The sequence below is a fragment of the Semicossyphus pulcher genome, unplaced genomic scaffold (genome assembly GCF_022749685.1).
Source record: "Semicossyphus pulcher isolate SPU_LCO1_2020_fin unplaced genomic scaffold, fSemPul1.0.p SCAF_17, whole genome shotgun sequence".
NCBI classification, from domain to species: domain Eukaryota; kingdom Metazoa; phylum Chordata; class Actinopteri; order Labriformes; family Labridae; genus Semicossyphus; species Semicossyphus pulcher.
The window spans coordinates 22,615,990-22,628,328 of NW_027211681.1; the positions used below are offsets into that span (position 1 = coordinate 22,615,990).

Here is a 12,339-nt window from a genome sequence, read left to right on the forward strand (position 1 = left end):
TTTTTTATGAATGTATTTTTTTTAATCTATGTTAACAGAAAATTTAAGTGATTTAGAGCTGCTTTCAAGGTATAATGTCGAAGATTTGAATGTGTCTATCGCCAAATGAGGTGACTGAGCCTATGGCCCACTGATGAAAGCCTTTGCATTTGCAGTATATAGTTTTATTAAGGACTGGGTGTCTGTGGCGACATTCGCGGAAGTAATCACAAGCGGCGCCCAGTTAGTGACGTGTGAATCTCTGATCCCATCGGCTATAGTCTGCCCCCCGTGAACTTACCGGGCGGTAAACAATAAAACGACTTCCCGTCAAGACTTCCTTTTCCGCTTGCTGCATTGTTACAGCAAGAGAAACCGTTCTACTTCTTGTGATTTACTTATTAACGGGTCTTACCTTTGCCGAAATGTCAACATTGTGATGCAGATTAGTAAGAAATAAAAATTCAAGCTTTGTCAGGTCTGTCCTCAAGAGGAGAAGAAAACTTTTAAAATGCTCGTTTGTTAAACAGAGGTCGGATCGATCTGATGCAATCGAGGAAGTCAGGAAATCTGAACGCTGAACGGCTGTTGTGACACAGCGTCAAGGGAATTTATCTCAAGTTGAATTTTAGATCTATAACAGATTGTTAGCTGTTAGCATGCAGATGTCTGTTTATAGAGATTAATAACAAGCTCAGATGACGCTGATGGGAGACGGGATGTCATTGCGGTGGATTATGTTCCGCTTTTGCTCTCCTCGCGGACTGTTTTTCCTGCAAACGCCGCAGCCTGCTGATACGTGATTGGTCAATATTACTCGGACTACAAGCGTAGTTCAAACTGAAACACTTGCCTTCCCGGAAAGCCACATCCCTGCCTACAGATTCTATTATGTAGAATCTGTAAATAGAGATTTGTGACGCGTTTTCCATCACCGAGCAGTGGTTGGTCTGCCAGAGAGGGTAGGCGGAGCTAAGCAGCTGCTTTTCCGGTCTCTGTAAGTGTTGTGAGTAAACAGTAATCTACTATGGCTGAACAAACAAAGAAAAGGTCGATGACTACAGATACAACTTCAACAATAAGTGAAAATCCAAAGAATAAGAAACAAATTGATGCTCAGATGAAGCAAACAGTCTAAAAAGGAAAGCGACCATCAGCGAGGAAAATCAAGTTACAACTGTTACTTACATCTCTTTCATTCACACTTTTCACCCTGACCTGTACCTTGGATTGAGTGGATCCAACCTTTGGGGAGAGTTTATTCTTCCCTCACCGTACTGAGCTTGGTATTCTCAGTAGGGACATCAGGCTGGAGGGGAAGCCACTGAAGAGGACATTAATGAAGAAGAGAAAAAGTTCAAGAGGCCAGACAAAAGTAAGTCTCAGAAAAGGTTTGACTCACTGGAAAGAGCCAATTGCACTCGCAAAACATCAATTCTTTCCTATAATGCTTTAATATTTCACTGCTATGAAGAGGGGGGGAATATAAGAAAAAAACTAAAAATTATCTTTTGTAAATCAAGCTGGACTATTGCTGGAGCATGAGACCTCTAACTGGTGTGCACATTTAAACACAGGGATCCAAGAGCCATAACCCTATCAGGAAGAAGGATGAGGTACAGCATGGATGGATGATTTTCTGAACATATTTATACAAATATGAAGAAAGAAAGTACACAAATCCTCTTGTGTTATTTAGAATAAACAAGGAATCTTTGGGCATCTTCAGCATTTACAGCAGCTTTAAACAAACATCCCATTCACTGTTGGAAGTATACACAAATTAAATAATGTTGTTTTACATATGGCAACATAACTCCAATGATAAACGACTCAAACATACTGATGAAAACCAGGCCAATGTTCACTAGTATGGCTCATACTTTAAATATGCAGAATCCTACACATCCCATAATTATTTGTTTGAACCACAGATTTTCAGTTTGCTACAGAGGAGTACAGAAACAATAGTATAGAGATTTTTTAGAAGTTGGAATCTGACTAATTTTTCCTTGCTTTTTCCATATTTTCTGTTAAAGCTAAAGCAGTTCTCTGCCTTTGTTTTGTCTCCGTCTTTCTGACTGGTTTGAACTCGGCGGGGCTCAGCCTCAGAAAGGTGATGTCACGTGTTTGGCGTGTTCAACTCTTAATTAATAACTTCGATTAATACCATAAAAACTTCAGATTTAAACCCATTTTTAAAGCCACACCACATAATATTGTAACATAGGGAAGCTTTGACACTGAATCGTTCACTGTGCTGCATTTTACAGAGCTGCAACGACGACTGATTGGTCGATCAACAATGTAATCGGCAGTAATTTTTACAACCATGTTCAGTAATTTTTTTAATTAGGAGTAAAATATGTCTCTCATAGTAAATATGTTCTTTTTCAAGCGTGTTTTTTTTGGCTGATATTTTATTTTTGTTTTGAGAAAACAATTAATCGACCAAAAAAGTTTCTTTCATGTTCGAGAGTCTTCTTATTAAATTTCATAGCATATTTTAAGTGGAACTCGTTGACTTCCTATAATGGTAGAACCCAAAATCCTTCGGAAAAATACATAAAAAAAACATTTAATTTGAGCATTTTAAAACTTTAGCATATAGGCCGTTATGTTCTAAACCTGTCGACAAAATGACAAATATCCATCATTTTTAGTTATAACAGTGATATGCTCCTTTGCATCATATCTTACACATGAACTGGTTAGATTTAAGACTTCCTCCTCGTGTTTGAACAGCATGAAGGATTAATAATGGCGGATTCTTCATCATTCTTCTTCTCCGTGCTGCAGAGCGGGAGGTGATCTCTCTTTATTAACGCTCGCATATCATCCGTCCATTGACGGTCCAGCAGTGTGCAGACTGCTGTCAGATCAGCCCCGCCCTCACCTCCCTCCCTCCCTCCCTCAGAGCTCCACGAGGACGCTGCTCCTCTCTGCAGTCTGCAGTCACTCCAGAGGAGCCCGTCAGAGTGCAGCACACTGCAGTCTCCATCACACTTCTCCTCCTCCTCCTCCCTGCGCTCCCCTGGCAGGTGGAAAGGACACGCACACGGGACCGGGACAATGTGAGTATCAGCTCTTATATGTTTGACTTAAAATAAATATCGCGCAGGTAGATTATGATACATTTCGTGAGAATTGTTGAAGCATAGCTGCTGGCTGTTTTAGCGACTTTTCTGCAGCGTCACGCACAGGTGAGGTAGATTTTTGCGTCATTGTTGGTGGGTATGCGTGCATGAAAATCTTTTCACTTAATGTTTTACCGTAACACTTTTGCAAAAACATAAAAAGAGCAAATGATAGACATGCAAGTGATGAGGAGACTGTAGTTTGAGACATTTAATATAAATAACCTTGATTTTTTTTAGATCTTTGTTATAAATCAGCTGTTTGGTGGATGTTAACTGTCAAAACGTTATGATGAAAGGGATGTAATGAGATCCTGAAAGCTGTTCCTCCATGACCTCAAAACGCCTTTGATTTTTGAGAAGGCTGTGCCTGATGATGCAGCAGATCTCTCTCACTCTCCCTCTCTCTCTCTTTCTTTCTCTCAGAGCAGGAAAACGTGTCTCATTTCGTCTCTGCAGTACAAAATGCAGCATACTGACACACACACACTCTGAAAGCTTGTTACTGTCTGTCAATCAAAGTTTAGACTACAAGTTTAAAGATTTTTATGCTTTTTTTTTGTCCATTCTTGCTCTCCTTTGGTCCCTGCACCATTTTACCTTTAACTGTAAGTGCATTTTAGATAAAGATGCTTGCTTTGTGCTCCCTCAGGGCTTTCATCTCCGTCTTTGCTGTGTTGGCCTTAGTGGTCTCCGCTGAAGGAAGTGTTGGGTAAGTTTATCGCCCCAGATACATCTCCCCATCACAGCCAAAAGCATGTGGACACCCGAACATTGCACCCATATCTAAATCCATCCATCATCTATAGCCGACCGCTTATCCTGTTCAGGTAACTGGAGCCCAGATGTGATTGGGTGAGAGGCCAGGTACACCCTGGACTGATGTCCAATCAATCACAGGGCCGACACACAGAGACAGACAACCTTTCACGCTCACATTCACACATACGGGCAATTTTGAGTCACTGAGTCTAACGAGCATGTCTTTGGACTGTGGGAGGAAGCCGGAACCTGCAGGGAACCCACGCATGCACGAGGAGAACGTGCAAACTCCACACAGAAAGGCTCCCTTTGTCTGATTCGAACCAGAACCCTTCTGTCATTTTTGTCCAAAGTCACAAACATTTTCTTTTCCTTTTGCCACAGTGTAGGAGTAGAGTGTCCTCCTTAAATTGTGACTTCATTGCCAACTTTAACTAATGCATAATTTAGGACTGTGTTTATAAAAAGAGGGCAAGAGGTGTGGCTTGACATAGATTAGAGTGGGGTTTTTTTGCCTTTATTATATAGGAAAGCTGGAGATAGACAGAGAATGTGGGGAGTAAAGAGTCGGGGATGACATGCACCAGATGATCACAAACCGGGAGTCGAACTTGCGATGAGTGCATCGAGGACTCTGTACATGGGGGCCCCTTCTCTACCAACTGAGCTAAGCCAGCGCCCCCTGTGTCAGCAGTGTTCAGGGTTGATTTACAAAAAGAAAAGCAATAGATGGATTTGAGCCATTTTCAACCAATGACTCTTGAAGACGTGGACAAACGCTTCCAGTTTCAGACAATGCGGAGGTGCCTTTAACATGCATTTATTCTAACGGCCAGAAGGGGGCGCCTTCACTGGCTGCAAAATGATGTCTGATCACCTGTAAGTGTACCTACCTCTCAGATGATTTATTACCTCAGTAAACATTTTCCTCTTTTCAATTCTTTTTCAACAACATGATGTTCATTTTGTGGGTAAAAGAGCAGGCAGTGCTTGTGGGTGTGTCTATCATCTCGTCTAAATATGGTCACTTCTGGCTCGAAAAGCACAAGATGGCTACAGCCAACGAGCCAAACATGAGGCTTCGTTTTCACAGGACATCTCAGTTTACAGCTTAAAAGCAGCACCTCTTTAGGAACAGAGGAACATATATTGGGTTGACCATTATGTTGGATTGGTTTGATTTAATTGTCATCGGAGTAGAATCCACTGCGTGTTACGTGAGTGTTATTTACTTTGCTCCAGAACAATGGGCTTTAATCTGCAGCTGTAACAGCCTCCATTCTTCTTGGAAGGCTTTTAACTGGCTGCAGGGATTTAGTTTTTCCTCTTTCAGGCACAGGAGCATTAGTGGGTCAGCCACTAATCCAGTTATTAGATGCTACTTACAACAAACAAGACGTTTAATGGTCATCTTGCCCCTCTGGACTTGTTGTGTCCTCTGACCTCTGGTTGTTTCAAGGTCAAAGCTGAAAAGGTTTGTTGTTGCTCCGAGACTTTGGGACATTTTCCAGCAAATTCGCAGAGAAGCCAAAACAATGCTCTTTCTTAAAAGGCATCTAAAGTTTGATTTGTTTTCTTCCAGTTTTCTTGATTTTATCTTCTACCAATTTAATTCTCCCTGTTTTTAACAAATTGTCCTTTCTGAATCTTCTATCTTCACATTTTTTCATGAACAGCAGTTACTCATTTCTGTATTGACTCGTGATTCAATTAGATTCAATTTTATTTACACAGCAAATTGTTTGCCACTGATTTGTGGTGACAAAGTCTGGCTCTGGTTCATCCCAAAGGTGTTGGGTGGGTTATAAGTTTGGGCTCTGTTCAGACCAGTAAACTTCTTCCAAATGAGTCTTTACAGACCTGGCTTTATGCATGATAAGTGCAGTACTGTTTTGTTGAAACAGAAAAGGAGCAAACCAGAAGCCTGTGAGGTGTCTTAATTTCTCTGGGAGATATGTGCGGTCCCACTTTGGTACATTTTAAACCGACATGATTCAAGTCGGGCCAATCCCTATCTAATATGGGGCGGGTTTAAGGACAGTCGCAGCATTTTTGCACAGTGCAAACTGAACAGTAGTTTGAGTTATGTACAAATGGTAAGTGTTGGCTGGTAAATTATACCCTGCCAAACTGTGTAGTATGTAGCACAGGAAGCCATATAAATCAGACGTTGGAACAAGCTACCTAGCTTGCCGCCCACAGTAGTTTTCTTGCTCTAAATGGTTGTAGTTTTCAGGGACATTTTAGCCTGCACCTGTTGATGAGACCTCCTCCAAAATGTTCCCAGGCTACCAAACACAAACGGCTGCCACAAAACGTCAGAGCAAGATGTAGCTACCTTGTCCAAACCGTGACATAAAGGCCCAGACCAAACTTCACAGACGTGTGCACATACTTTTGGCCATATCGTGTCCTTAGATCCTGTTAATGATTCTTTCTTTGCACTCTGCTTCAGGCCGAGTACCAACACCAGCTTTTGCACAGAGTCAAAGGAATGTCTGGAGTATGAGCTGGTCTGCAAAACAGACGAATATGAGGTGAGTGCACCCCGAGTGAAAAGGCATGTGCACCTTCAAATCAAGCTGCTATTACTGACTTAATTCGTCCTCTCTGTGTGTTCAGGTGCGACACTACAGCCCCACTCGCTGGGTGTCCACGGATGCCGAAGCTTATTTCATGGGCGTCGGAGCAGCAATGGCCTTCAGGAGACTTTTCCAGTACATCACAGGAGCAAACATAGGAGGTACAGACGGAGCAGAGGATGGAAATCAAGATTTTGTTTGTTTAGTGTTTTTGTGTTTGTTATTCTGTGTGTGTGTTGTGTGCAGGCATCCAGATGGAGATGACCGCCCCCGTCCTGGTCAAGATCCCCGAGGAGACAAAGATGTGGGAACCTGCTGTCTACACCCTCAACTTCCCGCTGCCGGCAGCCTATCAGGAGAAGCCGCCCGCACCCACCAATGACAAGGTGAGCTGAGTCGACAGGTGGCGAGGGGGGGAGGGCTGTGGATGCAGGGAGTCGGTGAGCTTGCCCTTGACAGTTTTGAGGTCAAAGCTGTTATCCTCCCGGAGTCTGACTGTAATCTAATCGTTGGTTTGTGCTCGACGATCAATAGAGGGCACTGATGTATGAACAGTGTTCAGTGCAGCTGCTCTGCTGCAGCTTTCACTCTCTCAGCAGAAACAGATCCTGCTGCCTCATTAAGGTATCACTGCTGCTATCCTCGATCTGTTCTAGGAGTCTAGAGCCTGTCGGTATGAGATTTCGAATGAGGTGTCTGGTGCGACTTTTGCCGAAAAAATCCCAAGCGGCGCCCAGTTAGTGACGCGTTTTCCATCAGCCAGCAGTGGTTGGTCTGCCAGAGAGAGTAGGCGGAGCTAAGCGGCAGTTTTTCCGGTCTCTGCAAGTGTTGCAAGTAAACAGTAATCTACTATGGCTGAACAAACAAAGAAAAGATGGATGACTACAGAACTTCAAAAATAAGTGAAAATCCAAAGAAAAAGAAACAAATTGAACACTCAGATGAAGGCAAACATTCTAAAAAGGAAATCGACCGGAGTTACAACCGGAGCCAACTGTGGACGTCACACATGCAACACTGTCTGGATATCTGGGAAGTGTGCTCCTGTAATTACCACTTATCGCCATAGGTGTCGCCAAAGAGAGACATTTTCAATGTTAAATGTGCACCAGTTTTTCTACCCATGTGCAAATGTACTATTAGCTGACATTATTTAGAATAATAAACATTATCAAAAATTGTCCACAAAATCTAGTGTGAACCATTGTAACAGCCAAAAGCCTCACACTGTTTTAATATATATTAAGTGTCAAGTTCTCTCTGTAATTACAAAAATAAAATCTTTTTCTACAAGAATTCAGGATCTAAATCATCAATTAACCTTTTTCTGCTTTGTGTCTTTGATTTAAACTCATCTCTGTGCTTTTATGTATTCAAACAGTATTTGTGCTGCCTGCCCTCTCCTCTGCCCGATCACTCTACTGTGATACATGATGTGTCTGTCGCCTCTGTGTCTCCCTCACAGCTGTATTTCACTGAGATGCCAGAGATGGACGTGTACGTGAGGAGTTACGGAGGCTGGATGCTGTCGGTCACCTCCAGGCTTCACGCTCACCTGCTGACCAAAGAACTGGAGAGAGTTCGAGCGTCCTACAACCACAGCTTCCACTATGGAGTCGGCTACGACAGGTAACACACATGTCCATGAACACTTTAGCTTTTCTAATTTGGCAATCAAGCCTCTTTTTGTAGCAGTGCAGTCCCCCCCTGCTGGCCATTAGAAAGAATGGCGGTCTTCAGTTTTCACCTGTGGCTGGTTCCACTTCTTTTACACAGTCTATGATCTATATGCACATTAAAGAAAATGAAAAGTGTCTTATTTGCTCTGTCCTTGTGTGTGTGTGTGTGTGTGTGTGTGCGTGTGCGTGTAGTCCCTTGAAGCTGTTGAACAGGCACAATGAGGTGTGGTACGTGGCCGAGGGGGAGCCTGTCTGCACGGATCCACAGGAACCGACGCCCGCACACACCCCCAGGCCGACCCTCACCCACTCACCCACAGGATCCCCCTCTGACCCTCTCCCACACATCCTCTCTGACTCCCCCTCTGACCCTCTCCCACACACCCTCTCTGACTCCCCCTCTGAACCTCTCTCTGACCCTCTGTCACACAACGTCTCTGACCCTCTGCCACAGGCCCTCTCTGACTCCCCCTCTGACCCTCTACCACAAAACCTCTCTGACCCTCTGCCACACACCATCTCTGACTCCCCCTCTGACCCTCTCCCACACACCCTCTCTGACTCCCCCTCACTCACCCCCTCCAACCTTTCCTCCACATCCAACTCCTCCTCACAGACGCCCTCCGACTCGCCCGCTCTCCCCACGTCTAACGCTCCACCCAGCCCTTCATCCAGCCTGCCCGCTGAGACCGCGTTCAGCCACCCGCCCACCTCCGCCCAGATCCTGCTCGACCCGGCCACCAACTCCTCCGATCCGCTCTCCGTGAGCCCGTCGCTGGAGCCGCAGTCCGACGCTGCCCCGTGGAACAGCACGGCCCACAGCTCTGTGGACACACAGGCCGACAGTAACCCTGTGGTCGAGCCAAACGACGCCCATTAGCATTAGCATTAGCAGGCAAGTTTGATTCAAGCAGCTATTCCAGGTATATTCACATTGAAACTACATAAGAAGCAGTGGAGGTGTCGCAGAAAAGTGAGTGAATGTTTGTGATAGAAGGACAAGCCGATCTCTTCCTCTATATCTCTCTCTTCCTATGTAACACACCGACTCCTCCATACGGCACTTAGTGTTAAACTATATGTTCTGTCACAGCTTTGCACCTGCAGCTTCCTGTAAGCAAACACCCGCGCGTCCACTTTGTCGTTCTGAGGTTATAACACAGCTGAAATATAGCGTAAAGTCAAAGTTAATGTTAGGGGTGGAAATCACAAGTTTTATAACGATACAGGATCACATTGATGATGTATATCACAAAGTCTTCCACGACGCCATGCTGGTTTTATTCAATTCAAGGCCTACGATCAATATGAGACGACATCAGAGGCCCATTTAATACAACCTGTTACGTATAGGAGAACTCACAAAATACAGCTATAATATAATTTAACATTTAATTTACTCTTTCAGACTAAACTTTCAAATTAAGGAAAATATATTTATAGGCTCGTGTTCTGGTCTGCATATCTTAAAGAACAATATGGACAGATGTTTCCCCTTTCTACTGATGATGAAATGGATAAATCAATCCATTAAAATATATTATTGAACCCCTAATTAATGTGTTTATTCACCATGCTAAAGCTTAAGGGAGAGTTGTTTAACACTAAAAACTAACCTAGAAACTAGTTGGGCTTCTGTGGAAATCTGTGTGTAATGGGTTAGCAAAGTAGGCGGATACATCAGAGGAAACGTAACAATCATAATGTGTTCTTGCTGCTGTATTAAGTGATCATTGAACGTTTCTGTCAGTAGTTTCGGGACCATAACATCGTACAAGCTTCTACTCTGTTAAGCTTCATATCAGTTGATGTCATGATATATGTGGTGATTCATTCTAAACGCAGTGTGTGCATTCGTTGGGATCGTTGGCGCAGCCTTGAACCTGAGTATGTTTGGCTCTATTTGTTATAGTAGTTTAAGAAATGTAGTAATTAGTAGTGAACTCAAAAGTGCCTGTAAAACATCTGCTGTATCTTTTGCTAAACTTATTGTATTCATATTTTTAATCAACATTCAGGAAATAACAAACTCGATCAGATAATCTGAATTAAATATACACAGCCTATTTATTAAGTCAGAATGTATAGTGAGCAGGTTCGCGTCAGGGTCTCGTCTCACCCTGAAGGGGTTCCTGCTTATTACGCGGCTATTTACTTTTTACTTTATTTAAACGTCTTTCCGTTTAAAAATTGTCCGTTACACTCACAGTGGGAGCTGCGTCCATAGCAACGGTTAACTCTGTAGCCTACTTAACATGAGCTTAACCAAGCAAGGCGAACAGGATCGCAGGAATCAGCGTCATTTTCTTTTCCATTCACCGTCCTTAAACGGCGTTGTATCCCTTACTGTGTTCTGTAAATGTTTACTTCATGTGCTGTCTTCAGTTTTATAGATCTCTCTGTCGTAGCCTTCAGTTTTTATGTCTTTAAACCTTATCTGCTTTCTCTTTCTCTTTTCGGCTCTTTTCTTTTACCCCTCTGTAAACAGACCAAAGTCAAATTTACCTTTCATCTGATTGATATGATTACAGTTAATCCTCCTGTGATTAGAGCCGCATCTCTAGCAACGGTCTGTTCTTCCTAGCAACGGTCTGTTCTTCATAGCAACGGTCTGTTCTTCATAGCAACGGTCTGTTCTTTCTAGCAACGGCCTGTTACTCCTAGCAACAGTCTGTTCTTCCTAGCAACGGTCTGTTGTTCCTAGCAACGGTCTGTTATTCATAGCAACAGTCTGTTCTTCCTAGCAACGGTCTGTTCTTTATAGCAACAGTCTGTTCTTCCTAGCAACGGTCTGTTCTTTATAGCAACAGTCTGCTATCGAGAAATAGCAGACCACGGAATACCATAATTAACCAATCAGAATCAAGTATTTAGCACAGCTGTGTAAAAAAATAATACAAACCTGGATCTGGACAAAAGGAATATTAATAACATACAGTTTGCTGTGTACCAGGAAGAAAAAGAAAGCAATAAATATTGTAGCATCTTTGAATCGCTGGAAATTTAATCCACAAGTCAATCCAGAACCTGAAAATGAAAAATAACTTTTACGAAGACTGATTTTTCTTAACTTTAACCAAAACATTTCAGGAATTAAGAACATGAAATATTAAATTTTGTTTCCGACACATATCTGTTAACTGTTTGATGTTCCGTCAGTAAAAACACATTAGTGAATCAAAATGCTTAAAATGAATTCCCCTTAAAACTTCTTCAATCCATGTTATTTAGCACCATGGGGCACCATAGAGCGATGGTGTGTTCTACCAGCACATGGAGGGGGCTACACTGTATATAGTCTGAAGTACAGGGTGCTGAGCAGTGACAGTAACAGTAATGTGAAGTTACAAGTGGAATGGGGCTTTTTTAAAGAAGGATAAATAGATGGCAAGAACATCTAAAAAATGGAAGATTAAAAAGGCTTCCAAATGTTTTGTAAGGAAATACATTCAACATATCAGGCCTAAAGTGTACAAACAAAGTTTTGGTAATGTTAACATCCAGATGTTTGTTTGCAATTGAAATTCCACATTGTTGCTGCACACTATAAAGAGAAATGTTAGCCAAAATGTTACCTAAGAATCAGTCCACAACAAATTCCTAATATCTATCTTTTCAGCCTCTGTATAGCGTTGGTCTGCAGCAGCTCTCATAAGTAGCTGGAGTCTGATCTAAAGGAGGAGAGACCGCCCCAAAGATCCCAAAGAATCACGCCTGATCAAACAATGCAATACAAGTTACATCAGTTATTAAATGACTTTATCTCTGTGTATCTGAGCTTCATACTGTCTGTTCTGAGGAAGGTGCAATAAAAGACCATAACAAACTCTTGTTGGACTCATTGTGTTCTTGGTGACTTGAAGAGAGTAATCAGCTGCTTATTGTCTGAGCAGGCTCCACATTACAGAAACCTCCTAACCAGCATGTTGTTAATTTTTTGGTAACCATGCTCATTTAGGTTCAGACCAGATGAACCCTATATAACCAAGCATATCATATTTGATACACAAGTTTTTGAGACCTCGACATCATTGGTTAGATCATCTTTCTCCTAAAAAAGAGAGACGCATGCAGTGAATGCAGAATCCACCAGGGGGCAGAATATCAGACCCAGAGGACATGCGAAATCAAACATGGAGGTCGTCAGTCTGTGACCCACGTGTGGTTTTGACGGATATTTTTTTGCCAATTTCGAAAAAG

At 42.7% G+C, this 12,339-nt stretch overlaps 1 protein-coding gene across 1 annotated transcript; it reads left to right on the top strand.

The window, feature by feature from the left end:
- Window positions 1–2,950: 2,950 nt before the first annotated feature.
- Window positions 2,951–9,547, top strand: LOC138594832 (uncharacterized). The gene is made up of 7 exons (XM_069666075.1): window positions 2,951–3,053; window positions 3,769–3,828; window positions 6,334–6,415; window positions 6,501–6,621; window positions 6,707–6,846; window positions 7,926–8,089; window positions 8,332–9,547. Coding segments are annotated over exons 1-7 (1,257 nt in total). The 5' UTR covers window positions 2,951–3,051; the 3' UTR covers window positions 9,020–9,547.
- The last annotated feature ends 2,792 nt before the right edge of the window (window positions 9,548–12,339 follow it).